The sequence below is a fragment of the Notolabrus celidotus genome, chromosome 22 (genome assembly GCF_009762535.1).
Source record: "Notolabrus celidotus isolate fNotCel1 chromosome 22, fNotCel1.pri, whole genome shotgun sequence".
NCBI classification, from domain to species: Eukaryota; Metazoa; Chordata; class Actinopteri; order Labriformes; family Labridae; genus Notolabrus; species Notolabrus celidotus.
Genome location: NC_048293.1, coordinates 12,847,805 through 12,872,578, shown reverse-complemented (window position 1 = coordinate 12,872,578; position 24,774 = coordinate 12,847,805). Strand labels below are relative to the sequence as shown.

General features: G+C 44.2%; 1 protein-coding gene across 5 annotated transcripts in view; it reads left to right on the top strand.

The window, feature by feature from the left end:
• Nucleotides 1–5,691: 5,691 nt before the first annotated feature.
• akt1 (v-akt murine thymoma viral oncogene homolog 1) overlaps nucleotides 5,692–24,774 on the top strand; it is a 34,185-nt gene continuing 15,102 nt past the window's right edge. The window contains exons 1-2 of one of the 5 annotated variants that reach the window (XM_034674414.1): nucleotides 5,692–5,805; nucleotides 13,312–13,502. In XM_034674414.1, the coding sequence (XP_034530305.1) occupies nucleotides 13,457–13,502 (46 nt within the window). In that variant the 5' untranslated portion in view covers nucleotides 5,692–5,805; nucleotides 13,312–13,456. Of the gene's footprint in view, nucleotides 5,806–5,835; nucleotides 6,183–13,311; nucleotides 13,503–24,774 lie in introns of those variants that run through there. The other 4 variants (XM_034674417.1, XM_034674413.1, XM_034674418.1 and 1 more) reach the window with 4 other exon arrangements.

The window sequence follows — 24,774 nt, the reverse complement described above, 5'->3', positions numbered from 1 at the left end:
CACTACAAACAGCAGCGTTTACAGAACACGCTGGGAGTGGAACTGGAAGTGATCCCCTTCGTCCAAGGAGGAAGGAGGCTAACGTGAAAAATAAGCCCTGTGCAGAGTGAGGTAAACTGGTGCTCTGTTTGCTAATTACACTGCAAGCTGTGGAGTCAGCTGCTCTGACATCACCGCAATGGAACGCTACCTCCAGCTGTGCTCCCCTTTATGCCATATGTTAACTCTGGGCTAAACCCAGACACACGACTTGTAAAAAAGAAAGAGAGGCTGATTTATTAATGTCACAAGATAACACGAAATTCAGCAAACTTTAAATAGGGTCAGTTATTAGCAAGAAAAACTGCAACCGAGATCCTCGATGAGAATTAAACGCTTTGTAGCCCTTTTTACGCACTTATGAGACACGCGCACAACTGTGAAATATTTGTTTTAAATGGGCTGATTCACGACAGAAAAAACAGATAGCAGAAAAAAAACTAACGTGAAATTGATATTAAAGTTGGATGCCTCCGAGAACCCCGTGCGTAAGTATTATTTTACGAGCATTAGCAGTCATTTTTAAAAAGGGAAATAAAAGTGTGATTAGGAAGCAGGGGGAGCCAAGGGCGCAGTAAACCGAGCTCCATGTCCGTGTTGGGAAACGCATTGCTGGGAGCCTTTTAAACAGCAGAGGAACTCACAGCAAAGCCAACTGCGCTGAACGAAGCGGCGAGGGGGACACTCTTTTAACTTTAGCTTCCTCCGATTCAAAGCAACAAAAGCACTCCACTTACATTTACTCCCCTCTGGTATCGTCGTCTTCTTCGCTAAAAGCCCTGCAGTCCTTTCATGATGTTCGGCCAGATGTTCGCTTCTCCTTGTCGTTTCTTGAGCTTCAGTCCGACCCTGGCAAGGCAGGCTGCACTCAGCGCTGCTGTGTGTCAAGCAGGTTGATAATGGCACAAGTCTCGCGATAGCGCGCCGCCACAATAAGTTCTGTACTACTGCGTGAATTCACACAGCGGCAGCAAGTAGCAGAGTACACTGGGAGCAGCAATTGGCTGTTTGTTTAAAACACCTGTCCCAGGAAAGAGGAAGGGACTTACACTGTGGTGAATCTTAAAGTTGTACAGAAGAAAAGAAAGCACAGTTAGAGACAAATACATCTTAATTTCATAGGTAAAACTTCATGATGAGAGTCATTATTGAAGTTGAAAATTAAAATGTGTTATTTGAGCACAAGTATTTGAAAAATTGCTCCCTGTTTTCCCTTTTTTTTTTAAAGACTTGTTTGAAGTTGAAGTGTTTTATAAGCTAAAATCATGAATTTAAATCGGATTTGCAAGTTTCCCACAATGTTTCGTGTGGTTTAACATCTGCTGTGGGTGAAGGAAAAGCTGAACTGGTTTCTGTGTAACCAACGTCCACATCAATAGTTTAGCCAGATTGATACAGAGAGTTATAAATCATTCTTTGTAATTTGGAGGGTTATTAGACTATTGGGCCGTTCACTCTAATCCTGCTTTGGGTTGTGGAATTCCCTGGCACCACACCACCCAGTGCCTTTGTTTTCCCAGACCACACCAGCTCCTGGCTCTGATTTAGTTAGCCTAAATTGTCTTAAGACAGGAATTTTAGAGTTTGGGGGGGAAAAAAGTCACATATTTGTTCAGGCACTTAAAAAAAACACTTCTCTGGAGTCTGCTCTGCAATTGTTAAAGCTTGAGATGGTGGCACAGCAGAGGAACAAGGGGCTTGAGGTTGCAGCTGCTCATCTCGTGCCCCCCCCCTCCTCCTCCTCCTGTCCCTCCCTGTGCTCCCCCAACTGCTTCAGTCACCGTTGCCCTGTGTTCCAGCTGCCGTGTGTTTTGAAAAGGCCATTTGCAGCTCCTCACAGCCTCCTGACACAGAGGGGAATGAGCAATGTGACGAGAGGCGGCAGCCACTGGTCGGAAGGGGCCACTGGCGAGATTCTTATCCACTTACTGCTTTATTCCATTTTTAGTCTGGCTGTTACTGTTACAGAGCGAGGAAATGTGCTCTGTGGTCATGTCCAGATGATCATGAGGGAGACAGAGTCATGCTCCCTGAATAAAAGCTTTATTTGCTCCAATTAATTGGTATTTAGTTGCAAACTCTATATAAATGAGCTTTTTAATACAGAGAAATCACCTGTAAGTTTGAGAGAAGTATCAGATGTTTGCCGCAGGAAAAACAATTTACCATTCAGAAACTCACTCACACCATCCATACATGCAGGAGCAGCGATGTGGATAAGAATAGGAGCAGTGGCCCTGTGTTTCTCTGGCCCTGGCAAATGTAGGCGCCCAGTAGAGGAGGGGTGTGTGTTCACAGGGCAAGACAAAGCAGTGGTTGTGCCTGGGGACGGTGGCCTCAGAGAGAGGGGCTCAGAACGGTGAAGGTTCTCACACACAGAGAAAGATAGAAAGAGAGAGAGGGAGAGAGAATGGGAGTGGGAGAGTGGGGGAGCGGGGAGAGAGAAAGAGAGAGAGAGAGAACACTTCCTGGAGGTTCTTTCTTCCTCTCTGCACTCATCAATGGCATTCTCCCCCTGACCCACTCCTCTCTCTCTCAGACAAACAAAAGAGCCCGCATTCCAGTGTAGCCTGACCGGCCAACCAACCAGCCAGCCATCCAGCCACCGAGTGAACCACATCACATCACATCACTCCCCCAACTGGACCAAATTCACACAAGAGGGGTGGGGGGGGCTTGGAGCTTGGGGTCGAACCCTGGCTGCCTATTAAGGACTATGGCCTCTGTACATAGGACGCGTGACTTATCCACCAGCACCACAGAATTTCATACAATTTTCAGAGAAATTCAGCCTAAAAATTTTGGGATTCAGTCTTTCGAAGAATTCCACATAATATTTTGTAAATCTGAATAATGCTGGTGTGCAGCATTATGTTACAATGAGTGATAGTGAGTGAGGCTTAATCTTCAGAACAATAGATTCACTTGTTAAAAAAGCTGTTTGACAAATTGAATAAAATAAGTAGCACATTTTAATGGCCCATGTTCTATGATGTGTTTTATTTGCTTTCTTTAGTATTACTTTAGTTATTTACTGCTTTTCATTGTATTAATGCTGCAGATATCAACACACATTTCTACCATACAGTCAATGCAATTTCTAAAAATTGGCTATTGTTATATTTTTCTAACTTTTGTTTGCATTGCATTTCCACTCAGAGGCCAACAAACTGCTTATGCATTGCAACAGACTCTCTATGCATCTTAAACTAAGTATTTGAATCTGGTGCTGTGCATCCAAAGCTGCATAACAGGTGGATAATACATCCTGGGAAATAATGTGACAGTTGGAGCAACATTGCACTGCAGTTGCCGGGAGATGCTGTATTGGTCGGACCCCCCACCACTTCCTCCCTATTATGGCCCTCCTGCCCTTCTGTGTCTAATTGTTGCTGCCGCATGTTATCTATTCTCCTTCAACAGCCCATTAAGCTCTGCTCTGTTCGGTTTGTTACATTATGGACTGATACTGCAGGCAGACAAGAGAGGAGATCAGATGAGCCTTTGGCAGGAAAAATGTTATTAACTCACTTTGACTCTTTGATCTAGTTACTTTAGCTTTGAACCTGCAAAACAGCAGCCGACAGGGAAGGAGGAGGAGGAGGAGGAGGAGGAGGAGGAGGAGGAGGAGGAGGATGGCACTGCACTGAATAACAACAGCAGAAAAAGTGGGATAACCTCACTCGGCTCTGTTTGTATGACAGGAACAGCTTGGCAGGGCTGACACATAGTAGCAGAGAGGAGCACATTACAGTGTGAGTGACAAAGAGGGGAAATGACAGCAAAGACAGAGGGCAGAGGCCACTAAGTTTTTCATCACAGAGGGAACACTGGCAGCTGGCCCTGCTATCCTACTCTTGTAACACTTTTTTTTTTTGTAGTATTGTGCAACCGCTCAAAATCGAAGACTTACAATTTTCCATCATATATTTCAGTGCACTTCCTTTTGGATAAAATTATACTGAAAGATTGTTCAGTGCAGGGAATAATCACACATAGACAGTGCCTGTGCAGGCCGAGTCATCTTCAGGCTTCATTTGATACAGAGGATCCCTGACTTCCTCCACTGAGCAGACCTGTCTGTACCTGTCCTAAACTGGTTTAACTCCTGCTGCTCCAGTGTGCTGTTCTTTGTTTCTGTTGATGACTGTTAATCTTAAATAATCCAGAATAACTTCCAGGTTTATAATTTGTCATAATTCCACAGATAAACCTTAAAGCTGTAACATTTCTTTAACACGTGTCTATCAGATCAAGTACCTTTTTTTTTTTAATATCTATTGCTGGTATTATGTAGCATTAAGCAGCTGTGTTTACTGTCTGCACAACTGGTGTCATTTATTAATTACTGAGCAGGTGAGTTCATGAAGCAGATGAAGTAGAACAAAAAAACAGACAAATAATGCTGGGTTCACAACCTTTCATGGAGCTTTAAACAGTCCCATTGTCTTCATCAGCTGGTGAAGATGGCTCATTTATCTTGGGTATGGATTTGTTGAAAAGCAAGCTCAGTTTATGGTTTGGTTTCACTCCACCTACTGATGAGGACTTTGTGATGCAGTTGGAGCTCCAGGAAACTTGCTTACACCTCAGCAAGGATGCAAATGATTGGCTAAGGTGTCAGAATAAAGATATGCCTTAATGTGCATTTAATTGAGTTTTGCTCTGGCCACAGTAACAGTAACAGATATAATTGTAAAATTTGACTCTGAACTTGATTTCATAGACAAGACCCTGCTTTTGAATTTAAATTACATCAGCCATTTCCAACTCACAGCCCCCTAGAGGAAAATAATGTCACTTTCTTCTAGCATCACCAAACCTGTTTGCTAATGGTTTTAATGTAGGTGTCTCCAAAAATAAACATTAAGTTACTGATGTGGCAACAGACAGACAGCTCAAGTGCATCTTGCTGTTACCTGTTTTCTGATTTGCTATTCACATTACAGTTACATTGCAACATCTCTTAATTATCTGGGGATCAATATTTTTTCATACGTTCACTACAGTGATTACATTTTTTTTATTGTTGTACTTACTTATAATTAACAAAAACAATATTTTGGCATCTTACAGGAAATATGGCAAGTTTTGGTCAAATTTTGAGCACATTTTGTACTTATACATAATCAAATTATTTTTCACATGACTAAAGGAATTTTGATGAAAACGTATTTTAATTGTGTTTTAAAATATTCTACAGAAAATTATTAGTTATTTCATTGATGAGTCAAATATTCTGATGTTTTTGTGATGACAACTAAGGGGAAATGTTTTTATTTTGAGTCAAATAAAGAAACCACTTGAAATATTTCGAATAAATGCATTGCAACCACTTCTCACTGCAAGTCTCCAAATTTCAAAATAAAATCATTAACAAAAGAAGTTGCAACAGAGAAAAATGGCCTCCAACAATATCTCCTGTATGGAAGAGGATTAGGGCCACTGAAAATAAAAAAAATTAAGGTCAATTTTTTTTATTATTATTCTGACTTTATTCTCAGAATTCTGACTTTATTCTCGGAATTCTGAGAAAAAAGTCAGAATTCTGACTTTAACCTCAGAATTCTGACTTTTTTCTCAGAATTCTGACTTTAATCTCAGGATAATAATTTAAAAAAAAAATTTGACCTTGATTTTTTTTTTCAGTGGCCCTAATCCTCTTCCGTACTCCTGCTATTGTTGCTGCGAGTGAAAATCTCAGACATCCCTCTTTGCAGTGGAAACCCCACAGGGCCCTCTACAGCTCCCAGGACCCCGTTTTAGGTAAACCACCGCCAAAGATAAAACAGCACAGGGTTCAACAAGGCCACGCAGCCCCCGCATAAGCTTTTTTTCAATGGGACGGCTTGACAGCCCCTCTATTCCTCTATGAGTGATAAACATGGACGGCTTAGGACCCGGGAGAGCGAGCTGCCACAGAGGCATTGCAGACAGCGCGTTTGGGAGGTGTAGTGGAAGAAAGGCAAAGAAACGGAGTAAATGAGAGCACTTTTGTCCAGATTGTTGAAGGACTTATCAACTTAAAATACCGCCGAAACTACCCTCTAGCATGAGACGGACACATTGTTGAATTCCTGGTCCAGGTAAATGTCCGCGTTTCCTTCGCATGGTTAACTACAAGAGGTCGACAGCTAGACAGGGTAGGTCCCCATTGTACTACATGGGATGCGGTTATTCTCACCCAGGCTGCCCTGCTAGGCCCCATATCCTTTCTATCGCTAAATGCAAACCTGAAATGAGGTACTTTCCTGCCTTCAAGTCGCTGTGGAAGTTATTTAAGCAGCAACATGGGGAGCTTATAAACGTCCTGCAGTGTATTACAACGCGATGTTGTTTTTCCACAAACAACAGCGAGCCTCTCTTCAGATGTTAGCCATTCATTTTTGACAATGAAGCACTTTTGGAGACAACCCTCAGGGCCAAAATATCTGCAGTCATGTTACTTTTAAAACGCTTCCCCCTCTGCGAGAAAGTTGTTTTTGCTCGTACTTTATGGCCCAGCAGGCAAATGAAAACAAATGAGCTCAACAGTCGAGGAGCTCATTCATTGTTATGATCTACCACTGCGTTTGTTTACTCGTTGGAGTGAAACATTTATTGCCAGACAACATTGTTGCGCTCAGCCTGCGTTAGCTCAGCTAGCTTGTTGCTGCTGCTCTGTTGTAGCACTGCTGCTGCATCACCACACAGCAGACAAAGTGGAGGGCTATATCTTTGTTTTGACTTGTTGACACCCTGTTGTGGTTCTCAAAATGGGGCCCAGCTCAAAGTTTGGACTCTGGGAACCTTATACAGAAAGGTCAAATAGATTGATGCTCTCATTTGTATCCATTGTAATCAGTACAGCGGCAAAATGTGCGTGGGTAGCTTCTATAGGGATATGTTTCCCTACTCTCTGTTATCATCACACCTACAGTGATGATATTATGCATCTGCTATCCACTGAAAATATGTAGTTTTTATTTCAAGCACATTAATGTAAAAGATTAAACAGAGCTTAGATGTCAACTAAAGATAAACCTAGGTTTACTGATGTTATTGCAGGTTTGGCTCCATCTCCTTGAGGTTCTGTATGTGTGAGAGATCCAACAAGGACTATTGATTTGACAATGTTAATATGGGACCCCTATAAGTATTTGTTTGGTTTTTAATAAGTCCTTCTTGGATCTCTCACATATGCATAAACAGTCTGCAGAGAGAACATTTTCCCTGAGCATGTTGTAAGTTTTGGACAACGTTTGGACTCTGGGAACCTTATACAGAAAAGGTAAATAGATTGATGCTCTCATTTGTATCCATTGTAATCAGTACAGTGGCCAAAATGTGCGTGGGTAGCTTGTACAGGGTTATGTGTCACTACTCTCTGTTATCATCACACCTACAATGATGATAGTTATGCATCTACCATCTACTGAAAATATGTCGTTTTTTATTTCAAGCATTTAATGAAAAAGATTATAAACAGAGCTTAGATGTCAACTAAGATAAAACCTAGATGTACTGATGTTATTGCAGGTTTGGCTCCATCTCCTTGAGGTTCTGTATGCAATAAACAGTTACAATGTTTCAATGTTACAATGTCATTTAGCAGACGCTTTTATCCAAAGCAGCAGAAACAGTCTGCAGAGAGAAACATTCCCCTGGGCATGTGTAAGTTTGGACAAAGTTTGGACACTGGGATGATAGTTATGCCATCTGCCATCTACTGAAAACATGTAGTTTTTTATTTCAAGCATATTAATGTAAAAAATTAAACAGAGTTTAGATGTCAACTTGAGATAAACCTGATTATGATGTTATTGCAGGGTTGGCTCATCTCCTTGAACAGTCTGCAGAGAGAACATTTTCCTGGGCATGTTGTACCAGTAACGCCTTTTAGTGTCAAAATGTTCTCAACAGTCATGAGACTACATCTGTCCAGTGTGTGGTACGCAGGGAGACTTGGCATGTGACCCGGGGAGACGCAACAGCATGGTGTAATGATGCAGACAGTGACTTTCTGTGGCTCTCCTGTTCTATTTAGAAAATACCAGTCACCTCCCACCCAATCACATCACAGCCTGTTGACGCAAATGTGCCACCGTTGCAGAATCTGAGGAATGTTGTTTGAAATTGTTGTCCCTGTACACAGGCAGATTATTGCCCCCCCCCACCCTCCCCCCCCCTCCCCCCCCCCCCCCCCCCCCCCCCCCCCCCCCCCCCCCCCCCCCCCCCCACCCCCCCCCCCCCCCCCCCCCCCCCCCCCCTGCCTGCGCCACAGGAGTTCTGGTTGGGATACGGCTGTAGTGGTGGTAACTCACCATCAGAATCACATGATGGCACTCTGCCTGGCTGATAGCAAACACTTTTTTTTTGTGTCATTCATCATTTTCAGTAGTTGCTTGCGTACACAGGCACATCATTTGATTTACTCCAGACTCAAGATGTTAGAAATTTGAGATTGTACTCTCAGGATTAGTGTGCTACTATTGGTACATAATTGAATAAGTCCATCTTCTCTGTGCTTATTTACTCTTTAACTCAGTCAGTGACTTGTCTACAAATGAATACATCAGCATGAGTCATGATGAAGGGGTTGCTGTTCACCTCGTCACAGGATCAAAACAGTACATTTACCTGCCTTTCAAGGTTACAGTAACTGCGTTGTGTTTTCAGGTACACTCACCTACAATATATTTTTCATTGGTGGCGGGTTTTCAGGGAACTTGAAAGAGGAACCTTTGTAGTAGATCACCCTGTTACTAGTTCCATTGTGGCATTTGAACACAAACAAATGTTGCTTCAGGAACTGTTTTTCCAGCTACAGGTGAGCATATTGGATGTGTTTTTTAATGGTTCGAAATATTTGAGTGTTGTGTTTTATCTTTGTAACTGTACACCAGCTGCTGATCCTCTTGTTTACACAAGCAGCACAGAAAAATAGAGCAGATACAGGCTTGTATCTATTGATCTGATGAAGGAAGTAGTGTGGTGATGTAGGCCTGGTTTTCCTCTTCCTGCCATAAAAACATGGGACTGTCCTCTGTGGCTCAGTGACAGGCGCAGTGTGTGGCATCCTTGCTGCATGACACTGATTTGCATTGAATGGGGTGGCCCCTGGAGCTTGAGCCAGAAAGATGAATGATTGAAAGCTGCACTGACAGTAGGGTAGGCAGGCAGGCGGTGGTGGCCCAGAGGCCTGAGCACCATGTGACCTGCTGTCAGGGTACTGGGTTCATTCAGTGGCTGCTGGCTGCAGCGCTGGCAGCAGCCCAGCTTTTCCACACAGGCCGCAGTAGCAACAGGTCGCTCCCATTAAAACAGCAGCGCTCTGTTGTGGCTCCAGAGCCGGTCTTGTGCATGTGTTGCTTTTTTGGCTGTGGTGTGTGCGCTCAAGTTTGTTTGTGTGATGTATCCCGATGTGTATATAATCTGTGCGTACCAAGATGCCGAAAGGATCCGACGGTTTGTGTGATCCTCAGTTTGAATAGCACTCAGTGTGCCTTTTTCAAATCCCACTCAGAGATCCTTCCAACATGGACTGTGTGACACAAGTACCACAACCCCAGAGCAATAAACAAAAACAGTGAGCAAAATAAACCAAGCTTTCATAAACTCACTTTGCTCATTGATGGGAGCGAGCAGAATGGCAGTAAAAAGGCGTGTTGCTCGTAATTTCACTGACTGATGTATTGGAGCCTGAGGCTGTGCTGATATGACTCGTAGTCTGTCAATAGTCACATCCACTTCCTGTTGTTGTCCCCAGCCGCACGCTGGATGAGGCCACTCAGACAGAGCTCTCTTTTGATGGCTGCGCTCTGACGGAGCAGCAGCAGGGAAATTGATTTCAGTCGATGGTCAGATATTGCCTGGTGCAGTATGTGACATTTGTAGTGAACAAGCCCGGCAATTGATCATTCTTTTGCTGATTCAAAGCTGTCTTTATATCATAAGGATGGCAGTGAATGAACGAAAAGGTCAAGCAGTTTTGGTCGTGATAGCCTGAAGGTTTGAAGTATGAGCCTTTAATGATAAACCTTTAAATGTGTGATGGAATTCAGCTTCACTTAGTATCACAGATGACTCTCAGTGTACATTACTTTTGTCTTCTATCATACATTTCAATGAACAGAAAGCATTATTACTGGAAGATCTCTCAAAAAACCCCTTTCACACATTTACAATGTAACTGTGAATGCAGCTTCTTAATGTGTGAGTAGGTGCTTGAGTTGTTGTTCTGTAAATACACCAGAGTAGCTGACGGGAACTAGTTACATTTCCGTAAAGCTCCCACCACAGGTCAGGTGTAAATAAACAGAAACACTCACACATGCAGCGCATAAAGGTTATCTGTGGTCATAAACATTTGAGTCTATTTATCCCTCCAGTAAACAACATGCATTGACTTTACACTTTCTTTTCAGTTTGTTTTGTCACACAAGGTTATCAAACCAAGAAGCCTGGTGCTTTCAATCATATCAGATCAGATCTTGATCAGTAGAGGGAGTGTTATTTGTCATTCAGCGTGACTGTTGCACAATAACAAAACAAACTTACCTGAGAGTCTTTTAGTAGCTGCTCTGAAGCTGTATGACAAGCTTCATAATGTGATATGACATTTGAATCCGATCTGGTAATTAATTTACAATTTTTTTTTAATTAAAAAAATGACAATGCATCTGTTCGATTTTTGAGAAAAACACTTTTTCAATTGCCAACATTTATTGATATGCCAATGTTTATTTTTGTGCTTTCATGCCTTTGTGCGACAGGCTAGTTTAGGAAGTTGGAAGGAGAGAGTGTGGAATGACATGCAGCATAGGGTCAAATCAAACCTGGGCAGCCTGCTTCAAGGACTCTGCACATAGTAGGCAGCAGCAGGACTACCTCTCATTTAAACAAGTTATTACATTTTTTAGTATTGTAGACCTGAAATGCCTGTCATGTGTTGTGTCTAAGCTGTTGCGAAGCCACCCATCATTAGCAGGGCTGTAGCTCTGATTAAAGGCAAGCGGCAACCTCCGGTCTCAAAATATGAAGCCAATGCGGAAGTGTATAAACTGCAGTTCATTGAGTATCCGCTTGAGGCTGGCTGCAGAAACAACGGAAACCACATAGACACCACTTAAAAAAAGACGATCTTTACAGCATTAATAAAGATGTTTACTGCCTGGTTCAAAAACAGCTTCGGTCTGAAGAGCTCATTTCTCTATCGGGACCATAGACTGTATAAATAATGGACATAGTATCTGTGACGTCACCCATCTATTCCTGAGTGCTGTTTGAAGCCAATCGACGGCGGCAGCCATATTGGAAAAGCGGAACTCAACCAGGCATAGTGTGACGTAAAGGGGCGGCGTCAACGGTTATGTGTTCCTGTCCGGGAGTCAAGTCGGTCATGTCCTTATATGGGCAAAAACTCGTAATCTTAATATCTTCTGAACCGTTGCTTTAGAAAGAAATTCACCCACCGTACAGTGTGTGCCATTAGAGAAATTAGCTTCATAGAGTGTTTTTTGAACCAGGCTGTAAACATGTTTATTAATGCTGCAAAGATCGTCTTTTTTGAATTGGTGTCTATGTGGTTTCCGGTGTTTCTGCAGCCAGCCTCAAGCAGGATTATCAATGAATTGCAGTTTATAACACTTCTGCATAGGTTTCATAGTTTGAGACCGGAGGTTGCTGCTTGGTGACGTCACAGATACTACGTCCATTATTTATACAGTCTATGATTTAAGGGCACTGCCATAATACTATAATGCTCTGCTGTTCAGATGTAAACAAACACAGATGACAGATGGTATCTTATAGCAAGGGGAAGTTTGTCAGTAATTTGATTTAGAAAATGTAGAGGAAGTGACCACTTGATCAGAACAATGTGTCACAAGCACAGGTGTTTGAATGTTACCCTGCAGAAAGGACGAAGGCTGGAGGTGCTAGCTCTGCTAGTGGTAGCCACACTCAGCAAACCAATTTGGCATTGACTACTTCCATTGACTACCCCCAATCTATTTAACACAGCTTAACAGAAACTGTGTTAAATAGATTGTGCTCAATCTAGACTGTTTTTCATTTAAAGTTATATTTTTTTGCAGGCTTTTTTGCCTCTATTTGATAGGACAGCTGAAGAGAGACAGGAAACGTGGGGAGCAGAGAGCGGGGGAAGACATGCAGGTTTTGGTCGCGGACGGGAATTGAACCGGCAACCCCTGCGGGGAGGACTGTAGCCTCTGTATGTGGGGCGCTTAGACCGCTAGGCCATCAGCGCCCCAAGACCGTTTTTCTGAGCTTTCTCTTAACCTTAATCTGGTCGGCTAGACAGAATTTGCATGTCTGTTAAAAAATGACTAAGACTTAGTCAGTTTGTCGGAACATTGCAATAATGCAAATCTGACATGGAAACAACATTTCTGATGCAAAAGATAAAATCAATTCAAACTAGGTGACAAGAATATCCTTTTTAAATATACGAGACATGAAAGTTGACTAATGAACTTTTTGTAGAGGCTCCACAGTATCAATACTGTTGTGTTTTTTTATCTTTTTATGTGTGGTTATCTGGGTTTGCACATATTTTCCCCTGTGACACTAGTTCACATTCAGTATGGTAATGAGCACACAATAGAAAATGTTTCATGATCAATATCTCATTTTTTAAAGAAAGAAAAGGCGTTCAGCTATGTTTTTTTGTTTGTTTTGCAGAACAGCGAGGAAGTAAATGGAACACCTGATTGAATTGTCTCTTTAGACCTTGCAAATAATGCTTCAATAGCAGCACTATATTACTAGTTTCAGCCAGAACACAAATCTTCAGGTCATGTATTAACTACACCCCCCTTAAAAAGCGTACATTCTACTGTAAGCTTAACACACATTACTCATCAAACAGCTTAACAAGACCCCAGAAATGTTTAGCTCCACACAAGACGGCATTCAGTGAGAATTGTGTAATGTCATTGTTTTGTTATTCTCTGCCGTTCTGGTCAATTGTGGAAAAAAAATCTCAGACATCAGAAATGTTTGTTTATTGAATCTTCAATTTGAAGAGACCTCCATATTCTGAATGCCAAAATCCCCAATCCCCAGTCTTATTCAGGTATTTGACCTATGCAGTGTTGCAGGTTCCCCACAAGAAAGGAACAAAACTGCGAGCCAACTGGGTCATTAAAGCGCTGATCTTCTCTATTCCATTGTTTCTTCTCTACTGTGTTTACCTCAAGGTTAATATTCAGACAAGAGAAAAAAATCTCCCACCTCTAAATGGGGCTAATTTTTACTCTTTTCTCACAGAATAGGTAACCACCATTGCGAAGGCGGCTGTAAACCCCAGGACCTCGTCTCCAGGCTCCTGCACAGGGCTGAGTGAAGGACACTTAGGAAACAAAGCTGTGTCTCTCCCTGTGGGAAACCTGGATCCTCCACCCTGCCCACCAACATGACCAATGTGGTGATTGTCAAGGAGGGATGGCTGCATAAAAGAGGTACATGCACAAATGCAATTGTTGTGTTAAGAGTTTAATTTTTGACAAGTGTCAAATATAAGTGTATTAAAGCATTTGCAGTGCTTAAAAACAGTTGGAATAAGTTAACAGTTTCAACCTTATTTCTCATGTGCTTTTGTTTTTCTTGTGTGTCTTTCACAATTCAATTAAGATTAAATTCAGTCATCACCGCCCTTGTACAATTAAGTAAAATTGCAGGTTAACCAAGCGGGCAGAAACACAAACCGTAAAATATGCTGCTTATGTAAATTCTTCAGAGTCTCTTGTTGATACTTGCAAAGGAAATACACTTAATATGCAAAACTGCTCTCTTCAAGTGAATGCATGCACATTCTAGTTTTATATACTGAGTTTGGGGCACAGATTAGGGACACAAAACAGAGAACATTTGACTCAAATGGGAAAATTTGTTCTTGCAGATGTGCGTTACTCTCTTTTCTCAGGTGCTTTAGTTGGCAAAAGTAAAGAGTTGTACAATTATTCACTTATCTGGTTTTAAATGCAGCAGAAATATCTCAACCGAATGCCAGCTGTCCAGAATGATTGATTACTCTCTAACTGTATTTAAAGATCTTGTAAGCCATAGTCGGGGTACAGAGTCATCCAGCTGCAGGGTCCCCAGTGGGCCCCATTTAGCTCCTCTGACAGCGCTGTCTGGTGTGGCGTGGCGTGGCGTGGCTCTGTGTCAGGCGTGAGTCCTGTTGTTTGGACGAAGAGGCATTCCTCACATACCTGCTGGCTTTGAGCAGCTTTATGTGTGCACCCCCCCCACCACCAGGGGCAAAATGGGATAAGGAGCTTCTCCAAAACCAATGAAGGCCTCCAGGCCCAGTGCCAAGGAACCGAAGCCTTTACTGGAAGAGGAGACACAGAGAGTGTGACTCAGGGGATAATGTGATGCGAGCAGGTCACTGGGAGAGTTCCTGGGTTCTAGAGGGAAACAGTGTACGCTATGGTGTGTTAGCCCAGGTTCCCCCCTCCTCCAGGCCTCTGCTAGGAGCACAACAGGCTGCTGTTTCAGGAGAGGGTCAGCCTGGTTCAGCTCAGTCGGTCTCAGGTAGACACACCCTGGTCATTCCAGTGACGGAAAGGACAAAATGTCGGGTGCTGTTGGCGTTTAGTTTTATCCAACCACGGTTGAACTTCCTTCAGTGCTTCATAAAAAATCAATAAATTAGAAATCATGAAGATTAATATGCATCAAATTCTATAGAGGCGAACTGTTATTGTGTCATCTTTGAGGAGTATTCTTTCACAGAGATCATAAGTAAGCACGTTTTTTAAGACTCCGAAGTCAAAGTTTTCGGCGGTCATGATCTTCTTTCAGTGTCGGTTCATTTCACACACACTTGATACAGGTTCTTGTTCCCCGCAACCGCAAAGAGCAGCTTTTTCACACTTGAGGTCTTAACGCTGATGAGAATGAAACATCCTGATGAACTTTGAAATATAACTACAACCATTTCCAAACAGTGACTGATAGGAAAACAGTCAGGTTGTGTGGTAGTAGCACACACACACATACACACATACATCAGTGACACCCTTCGAGTTGTGACACACACTCATACACACACTAAACAAACAACCCTTCAGGAATAGTGAGTTGGCATGCTGTCGCAGCCCAGCAGCTGTGCCCTGTGAAATGTCACCCAGAGCCTCTGTGTTTTGATTGGAGGGCATCCACCTGCCTCCTTGACAGGACGGCTTCTAGTGTCGCGTCACTGTCATGCAGACTTTGCCCCAGAGCCACCGCACAGAAGGTGAACCTGTAGTAGCCCTGTCTCGCTGTCCATCACCTCCGCCAGGTAGCCCCCACTCAGCCGCTAACGTCCCATGTTGCACCTTGAGTGGAGCTTGTTTGTGTGGTGGCGCCACCCAAGTGACTCACATCTCCATGTAGGCGTAATAATAAATGGCTTATACTGCTTCTAAGTGTGTGCAGCATGCTCATTACTCCCATGTGTGCAGTCAAAACAATAATTTAATGTTTTACAAAAGATAGCCCTACGTACATATTTCCATCAACAATTTGTGTGTGTTCTGTTGACAGGATCTAACACCAAACAAAGTTTTTATGAGAGCTAACAGAAGCTGATAGACTATAAATGTGTCTGTCTTCCAATAAGGGAATAAATACAGGACAGTTATTAGTACACTTTAACTTGTTTCTTACCTAGATTTGAGTGTTGGTCCATTTCAAGCACCTATCTGATGCAAGGGCAATTGAAAAGAAGTCTTATTGTTTAACACTTATATTACACAACTATTTTATATATTGCAATCATTGGTGGCAGCCATATTGCTTCTGTCGAACGATTGTGACGTAAAGAGGCGGGCTTTGAGCCTCCTAGCCAACAGCTACAGTGTTCCCGCCTGTCAATCAAGTCAGCTGTGCCTCTCATTCGATGACTTGTAATCTCAATATCTTCGAAATTGCTGCGTTAGAAAAAAGTTCACCCCCCCGTACAGTGTGTGCCGATCGAGACATGAGCTATCCAGACTACACTCGTCTTCTGTATCAGGCTGTAAACATGTTTATTTCTGCTGCAAAGATCGGCTTTTTTGAATTGGTGTGTATGTGGTTTCCGGTTCTTCCAGAGCCAGCCTCAAGCGGATCCTCAATGAACTGCAGTTTTTAGCACTTCGGCATTGGACTCATATTTTTAGACCGGAGGTTACCGCTTGCACCTGCTGCGCTTAGTAGCTGCTAGCGTTAGCTTGGCTTGTTCTTAGGTAAGGATTTCGAGATTGTAACGTCAGGTCTTAAAACAAGTAGTTGGCCTCAAATCAAATCTTCAGAAACAGATGGGTGATGTCACGGATACTACGTCCATATTTTATACAGTCTATGATCAGGTGCTGAAACTTCAGACAACCTTTGATCTTGTTTTTTAAGTTCATTTTGGGCCGTTTTGGATAGGCCGACTAAAATGAGATGAGAATGTTGGGAGCAGAGAGTGGGGGATGACATGCAGCAAAGGGTCGTAGCCGTGAGTTGAACCAGGAAATGCTGTAACAAGGACTGTGGAGCACACTTTAACTCAAAGCTAAACTCTTGCCCCAGAAACCTTGATTTTTATCATTAACAACGTTATGTTTTTGCTTTTAGCAGTTCACATTTGCTTTATCTCTGAGTCCCTTAAACTTACCTGAAAAAACTTTTTTACCTAGAACACTTAGAAAGAGCACAACCTTAAACTGTGAGACGGACTACGCTTATTGTTGACATCTGGAAAGCTTTGATGTGTGTTATCTCTTCACTTTTACTGCTTTGTTGTTGTTTGCTCACATCATATGATCATTCATCCTGATTTTAGTTATTTTTGTTGCCTGGGGCAACCATAATAGACACAGTGCTTTGTAGGCTGCCGCTTTTTAGACTCAATAGTTGGAATTTGGGGGTGCTTGTAAATTATGCTGTCACATTGAAGCATTGTTTAAGACACCCGCCAAGACCAAACAATACATTTCAACCAGTATTTGAGACATTTCTAATTCTGCTATCAGAACAGCTCTATTTCATGATGATTCATTGTGAAGTCATTTGATGAGATGCCAGCCACAGGCAGAGAGCATGGCAGCACTGGCATGTCAGCTGAACTTATCCATGCCACTCACTCTCACTCTTTGATTCCTGTCTGATTAGTCATGTTCAGCTTGCTTGTGTAAACCGCGTTGAGTCTCCTCAAAGAGAGTAGAGCAAGTACTGTGCTGAAGAACCCTGTAAACCCCCCAGTGGAGCTAATCTGTCATTAGAGCTGCAGACTCTCAGCCTTGGATTGCTGTGTACATTTGTTCCAGACAGGCTGCACTCAGTGAAATGATCTCACTCTGAAGGACACACCTTCATACTTTCTCTTTAAGCCTTGTGCTGCAGTAATGTGTCTTGATTGTGGACACTGCCGGGGATGTGTTGTTGTGGCTGTTATCTGGGTTGTCTGTTGTGGAAGGACAGTTTTGGAATGCAAGACAAGGCAGCTGCGTAGGACGTGGAGAGTGTGTGCGTACGTCTGGACATGCATATGCAAATATGTGAGAGTGTATGGACAGTGTGATGCATGTTTATTCAGGAGTTGCACTGCCAGCCGGACATCACCCAGTGCCCTTACGCGCTGACCACAATACAAGTACAGGCTTGCGCAAACACTGTAACTTTGTTGTTACTATCATAACCAGTTGTTATGCGTCCTGCAATGATGATCCTTCACAGGGTGCTCCCACACACTATGTATGTGCCTACGGCCTCTAGTGGCCACAGAGACCGAGCAGCATGTTATTTCTCTTTGTGAGTGTGTTTTCCCAAAGTTTCCATCAAAGCCAGAGCATCATCAGACATCAAAGAGGCAGATTGTGGGTTCCCTAGTTTCCAGGGAAGTGCTGCGGCCAAGAACCCAGTGAAGCTCAACAGAACAGCACTCGCTTGTCCTCCCCTCTTCCCTGGCCCTTGTTTGTTTGACTCATTTGCTCCCTGACAAGTATAAAGAGCCGGCCCCTTCGTTAGGCTAACGAAGGCCACAACAACTGTTGGATTTGGGTAGCACGCTCAGCTGGCTCCAACTCATGACAGGAGGGATGAGGGGGAGAGAGGAAGAGGGGGCAAAAGCAGAGGGCACACCAGTACAGATAGTGAGGGAAAGATGAAGGGGCAGTCATAAAGAGAGCGGGAGAGAGAGACAGAAGTTGAGCAGCGTCTTTGTGATGTTCCCAGAACATTGCTCAGTGACCCAGTCGGCCTCAGGAGAGCGGATGGATGTTGTGTGCGACATGCCACAGGGAGAGCCTCTTGTGGTTCGGTTTGGAGCTCATCAGCTGATTGGCTCCTTTGCCAGTCATGCGGCTGAAGGACACCCATGAGCCGCTCCTCCAAGCGAGACCTTGTTGGTGGTCCAGAGAAGTGCATGAGACGCAGAGTTGAGAACAAGAGGAGGGGGAGGGGGGGGGGGGGGGGGCGCGGGGAGCATGCATGGTTTCTGTAAAACTCCAGACACAGTAGTCAGTGTAGATGAAACTATTTTTTTTTTTTTTTCTCTTTTGAATTTTTGTGCCCGGTGCATCTGGTGTCCAGGCCTCCAGCAAATTATCCAACATTTTCCACATTTGTATTTGTTCTTCTCTGTAAGGGAATGCACTGTTTCTTGTTCGGTTTAAATGCTCTTCAAAGGAGCAGACCCACCTGATAAAGAATGTCTCAAGATGCTGCAGTGCTGACTGTTTCAGGACTTTGGGACTTTGACTGACTGCCAGCTCTGCTGCTGGGCTTGCACAGGCTCCTGCAAGTCCACTCATTATGGCTGTCATGGGCCACACACCGCTGCAGCACACACACACACACACACACACATACACAGACACACACATTATGGACTGTAGGACTGGAGCAATAGGTAATCTGGTTTGCAGATATTTCTACCTATGTTGTGAGGCTTTTTACAATAAAAAGCACAACTCAAGTGCATGAAAAAGGACCAAATCCTGTTCATTTGATCTTAAATTAATTCTATATTTTGTTACCTTTTGAAGAATTAGGAGAACATTTTGCTGGAAATTTTTACCATCATAAAGCAATTACGCAGTACTCTACTGCTTTGTGTTAGTAATGAGACTATCTTTAATTTTGAAGTCAATTTAAATGATGCATTTGAATGAAAGATGCAAATACAATTTTGCTAAAACATCCAATATATTTATAGATTAATGCATAATAATGTGTAGAAGCTAACTTTTTGTATATCTAACAATAACTTATAGATTGTCTTTCAAACAATGAGCAATTCTATTGTCAGAGCATATATAAACAGAGACTGGGTAAATTATACATTTAAGAGATTTAATAAAGAATATTCATCATAAATAAGAGGAAATTGTTCAGGTTCCCCTACAATATTTATTCTAACAAGTGTACAATTATTAAATGCAATAAATAAATTAGTAAATTAGCAAATATTGTATTTCTTTGTGAGACTTTTTCATAAAACTTGATCCAAACTTTAGTGATCACCACCCAGCTGATGGAAGCTTTTGGCCAATCTGGGTGCAGAGCCCCCGTAGGCAGGGTCCAGCAGCAGAGGGTGTCACACTGGGAAGCCAGCGCTCTGGCCGGGTGTCTGGCCGTCAGCATGGACCCCCTGCTCCGGGTAATGGGAAGCAGTCTTCCTGCTAAATGTGCTGGAGAGAAGTAAATTACTAGGGTGCAGCTGTCGGCGGGCAGGCTGGCTGGCATGGTGGGGGGACCAGGAGGCTGAGGGAGGTGGCACCTTCACTGCTCTCCTCCTCTCACCGCAGGCCCGCTGTGTGCTTACTTTGCTGTGCAGAGTCCGCCTGCTCCACACAACTGTGCTCTCCATCTCTGTTACTCTTCTCTGTTGTTCCCTCTCTCTGTTGTTCCCTCACTGCCCTCATTCCTGTCTTTCCTCTTGATTTTAATTCTTACTCCCACATTCTTCCTCTTCTTCTTGTTTCTATTTACTCCCTCCTCTTCCCTCCTCCCTCCATCCCCGGCGCTCCCCCACTTCCAGCACACGCTCTTCACCCACATCCCCACCACCCTGTTGCTAGGATAATGACCCTGCTGAAAACTCAGACCCATGGCGGAAGCGGCTCTGGACCAGCGAAAGCTCCCAGTCTCCGACATCAATCACATCACTGGCACCTTTCTCCAGTTTAGGAAGGGAAGGGAAGGGGGGGCAGCGGGATGAAGGGGATGCTCAGCTGTCTGCAGACTAAGAGTTGACTGTATGCTCAGATATGTGTAACATCCTCCACATCAGCACATTATGTTACTCATGAAAAGTTCTACTTTTAATAAGAAGTTGTCCTTGACACTTTCCAGCAGCTGGAGACGACCTGTCCCCAGAAAAAGATGGATCCTCTGGAGTTTACTCCTCGCTCATTTCAGGGTTTTAGATCTTACACTGATCATTGAGAGTTCATTGGCACTAATGTCCTCTAAATAACGTGTGTTTATTTGTTTGTCATGCAGTAACCCAGTTAACTAATCCATGGACTGCTTGTTTGCCCAGGGAGAGGGGGCAAATCTCAGCCTCAGTGTGGCAGGGGGGGAACTTCCCACAGTGTCTCTATGGTAATCAGCAGGTGTCACTCACCACCGAGAAGAAGTGAGGGCTTTCTTACAAGCGTGAGAAAGAGGGGCAGCCTCCATTGCACCCCCCCCCCCCCCCCAACTCCCCATCCCTTCCCCCTAGCTTTTTTTTTTCCTGTTGGGGCAGCAGCGGCGACAGCAGTGACAGAGAGAAAGAGAGAGGGATAAGGGGAAGAGGCATAGAGGGCTACATTGGAGGCCAGGGTGGCCCTTCCCCTACAACAGGTTGATGCTACTGCCAAAGCCTGGCAATGGAGTCCCCCATCCAGCTGCATGGGAGAGAGAGAGGGACCAACAAAAGAGAGGAGGGAGATGTCAGGAAGACATAAAGAGAAGGGGAATAAAATGAAGGAGCCCAAATTCCTGGACAGTTTAGGATAGCTTGTGAGCCTGGTGTTGCCTTATATGGTCACAGTGAGAGGGGTAAATGGAAGGATGGGTGTCTCTTCGGGCAGCACGAGAAGCCCGGATAAGTGCTCTGCAGTGAGAGCAGGGAATGATATAAGGCGGAGTTTTGTGGTTGCTGGGGCTCAGTGGTGACCCCTACATCAGGGAGCCCCCTCTCCTCTGGAGCGGGCGACCCGCGGCTCATTGAGATGCAGGGCACAGGGTGGCAGGCCGCAGCTGCAGCCTACAGGCAGAACCCGGCAGAAAAGGGCCGAAGGGATGGCGGGGGCGGCTGAGGAAAAACCAACAAAAGACGCAGCCCGCCACCCCCCTCCTCCCTCGCTTTGGAGTTCTAATTCCCTAATCCTCAACCTCCGCCTACCTCCCCTTCTCATCCGATTCTCACCACTCAAACACCCCACACACACTCACACACACATGCAGAGTTCAGGCAGCTACCACTGGCTCCCTTCCTCTCATCCCCAAGCCATGAATGGCCAGACGGGGACAAAACCCAACAGCAGCCCCCTCAGGAAGTCCAACCACTGGGTGTGGGCACTGAGAGGCGCATTTTGTCTGACCCTCTCTTGGTTCCTCACACTCTGTGTGTGTGCTTACATCCAAGCTTAAGTCATGTGAGAGTGTGTGCATAGTTTGACTAGTGGCAGATGACTGAGGTGGGCCTCTCTTTTTTCAATCATTGTTCCTGAAATGTTATTAAAAAATCCCTCAAAGAAGAAAGACGAAGGATGGAAGAGAAAAGAAAAACATGCAACAGAGCTGTTAGTTTGGACACACTGTGGCCTCTCCTTTTAGGGGCTGCAGGATGAATGCTGCTTGATGTGTCTTATTAAAAGCCAACAAGCCACAGCAGCTGGGACCTCAACATTCCTGTCGTTGCCACGTAGAGACGGACAGGACGCCTTTTTGGAAAGAGCCACTAACCTCTGTCACTCTCTCTCCCCTCTTTGGTCTAAAGCCTTCCACGTTTTTTCCTTTTATTCATTGACCCCTCAATGAGCCTGCTGAGGCCAGTTAAGCCAAATTTACTCACAAATGGCTTTAGTGGCAAGAAAAAATAAAAGCCAATGTGTGTGTCAGTCCCTTTGGATACTTCTCTCTGATTGAGTGACAAGGTAAGAAAAAGTGTTTGTTAGAGATCCCCTCATTAAGGTTGACCTTCAAGGCAAACTTTAGGGGACCTTTAAGGCCCACAATGACATACACTGCTTATAGTTTGTACACACATGCATCCAAGCAAACAAGGCCGTGCTCCATCATGTACAGCTGTGACCTAACCTGTTCCCTTCCCTCGTACCTCAGTGTTGATGTGTATATGTGTGTGTGTGTGTGTGTGTGTGTGTGTGTGTGTTTGGGGTAGAGAAGGCGTGGCGGTGGCAGGCTGGAGCTGTCCACACACTGGGCCATGCAGCAGTTGGCAAATAAAGATGAATTCTGTTGTGTTTGGCAGCGGTTCTCCGTTCATTATTTTCCACTTTGCCCAGCGCGCATCCCAGACCTCAGCAGCTGCTTGTCATGTAAAGACACTCTATCAGGCCCTGACAGCTCCTCCCTTGCACACACACACACACACGATGCGCATGGATCATACACACTCCACTTGTGCTCACACCCCCTGCTCACAGTCCTACATATGTAGGGAACATATGTAGTGATCTGTCTCACTAGCGCTCCACTCAGCACAAGTCTCTGCACACCGCACAGCTTTCTCATCTTCTCTAGTTCTCTCATCTCTCATCTGGTGTCAAATCAGTCTTCCTATTCTTTTGTCCTCCCCTTAATCTGCTTGAGTCCAGCCACATGTCTGCTGTCACACTCCACTTTTACTAGAAAAGCTCTGACTTAGTGATTTCCTCACAGCAATGTTTGTATCAGCATCCACAGACGGACCTGAAAGAGGTTTTTATCTTATCTGGGTCGTGGTCAGTCTGTTTGTTGGGCAGTTTCCTGTTTTGGAGAGCAAGTCTACATCAAAAGGCCGTAGTTCACATCAGTGATGATGAACTGACTTAAAAGCAGAAGGGCTCTCCTGTGTTGTTATAAAGCCTATTGTCCTTTCTCAGCAGCGTGACTGCATTCCTCACTGTACACAGGATGTATATAGAGTCTATTCTGCCAAATATTGAAGTCAAATATTAAAGACAAAGCTAATATTAAGGAAATGAATAGTTCTCTGTTTGATTTACACTACAGCAAGTGTTTAACATATCTTAATGCTATTTGCCATACTCTACTGTGTTCAAGCCAGAAAAAAAGGACAACAAGTGCAGCTGTCGGTTTCACTTTCTCGTCTTGTCAGTGCTGAAGAAAGGCTGCAGTGTGGAAAGTTGAACTGAATAAAAGCAGAAGAAGGGGAAATGGGTGTAAATAGGAAGCTGACAAGGGTCATCTTTGTTGTTTATGCCCTGAGCGCAGACTGTTGCGGGAAGGTGGGGGTTGCACTACAGAGTTGCGGAGACACACAAACAGACAACCGGATGTAGCTGCTTCCACTGTTGTCATGTGACCAGGTTTGTGGTTGCAGACGAGGAAGTTGCAGTGTCTAGAAAGAGCATGCACTAGTTAAGGATGTGCATTACACATTGATGATGGGTGGCTGAGTTTCTTGGTGCTGCATCTCTGTGACAGGTTTTGCAAAGATGTGAACAGATTTAACACCCAAAAAGTCCATGTATCATCCACATTTTGAAAGTGTGATTTTGCAGTTTCACTCATCTAAAGAGGGGAATGGACCTCCTGCCATGTTGCCCCTCTTATCACAGTTGCATCATTCAAGCAATACATAGTAGTTCAAGGGGTCTAGTATCAGAGAAAGTTGAGCTGGTGATGTCATTTTCCCAACACCCATGTGACCGAGGCCACCTCAGTGTGGGAGAATGTCTCAATGATACACGCCATGCCATGTGCTGCTGCGTCATGCATGACCACCCATGCTACTTCTGGTGGGTGCTGTGCGTCAGAGGAGCTGGCAGGCAAAGCTCAGATCCTTCCAAACTGGACGGTGTTGTAATCTGTTGCACACAAATGCCTCTCAGTACCTACAAACTGCACACACACAGCTATATTTACATACAAGCACACACATGCATACACATAAACACCTGTCTGTGTCTATGAGAATCTGAGTGCTGTTAAGTATCAAAAGGTCTCGACACAATCTGGAAGTGATTTGCTGCATACTTGATGCCAAAGCGAAACTTCAGAACTGAAAGTTTAGTCTCCGCCGGTGAGGCCAGCTTGTATGTTAAGCTCTGTCTGGTGTCATGGTGTCAGGTAGGGAGCTCATTATGCTCCTGTTGCATTGTGCACATACTGTCCTCACTGTGGGCTGGCATGGACTATAGCCGGGGGATGTGGGTCAGCCAAAACCTGACCACAGAGCAAGGCACCAGCTGGGGCCCCAGCTGAGGAAAACCAGGCTGGGTACAGAGGCCTCAGGAGACTTTCTGGCTGCAGTGTGAAAGATTCAGGCAACTTCTGTTTGTGTTGAGCATGCTCTCGGTTTTACTTCCAGCGTGCTCTTGTACAGCTTCATGTTCTCGTCTGTGCCTTTTTGATTATTTAGATTTAGTGCTGAAGGAAGCTGCATGGTTCTCCTGAAGGCCTGTGATGAATGACACTGCAGTGTGGATTCTCTGGAGAGCAGCGTACATGTTTAGGTGACTGATGTGTAAGTTGATTGGTGAGGCTCGTAGTTTAAAACAGACAAACGACTCACCAAAGTAATTATGTTACATTGGA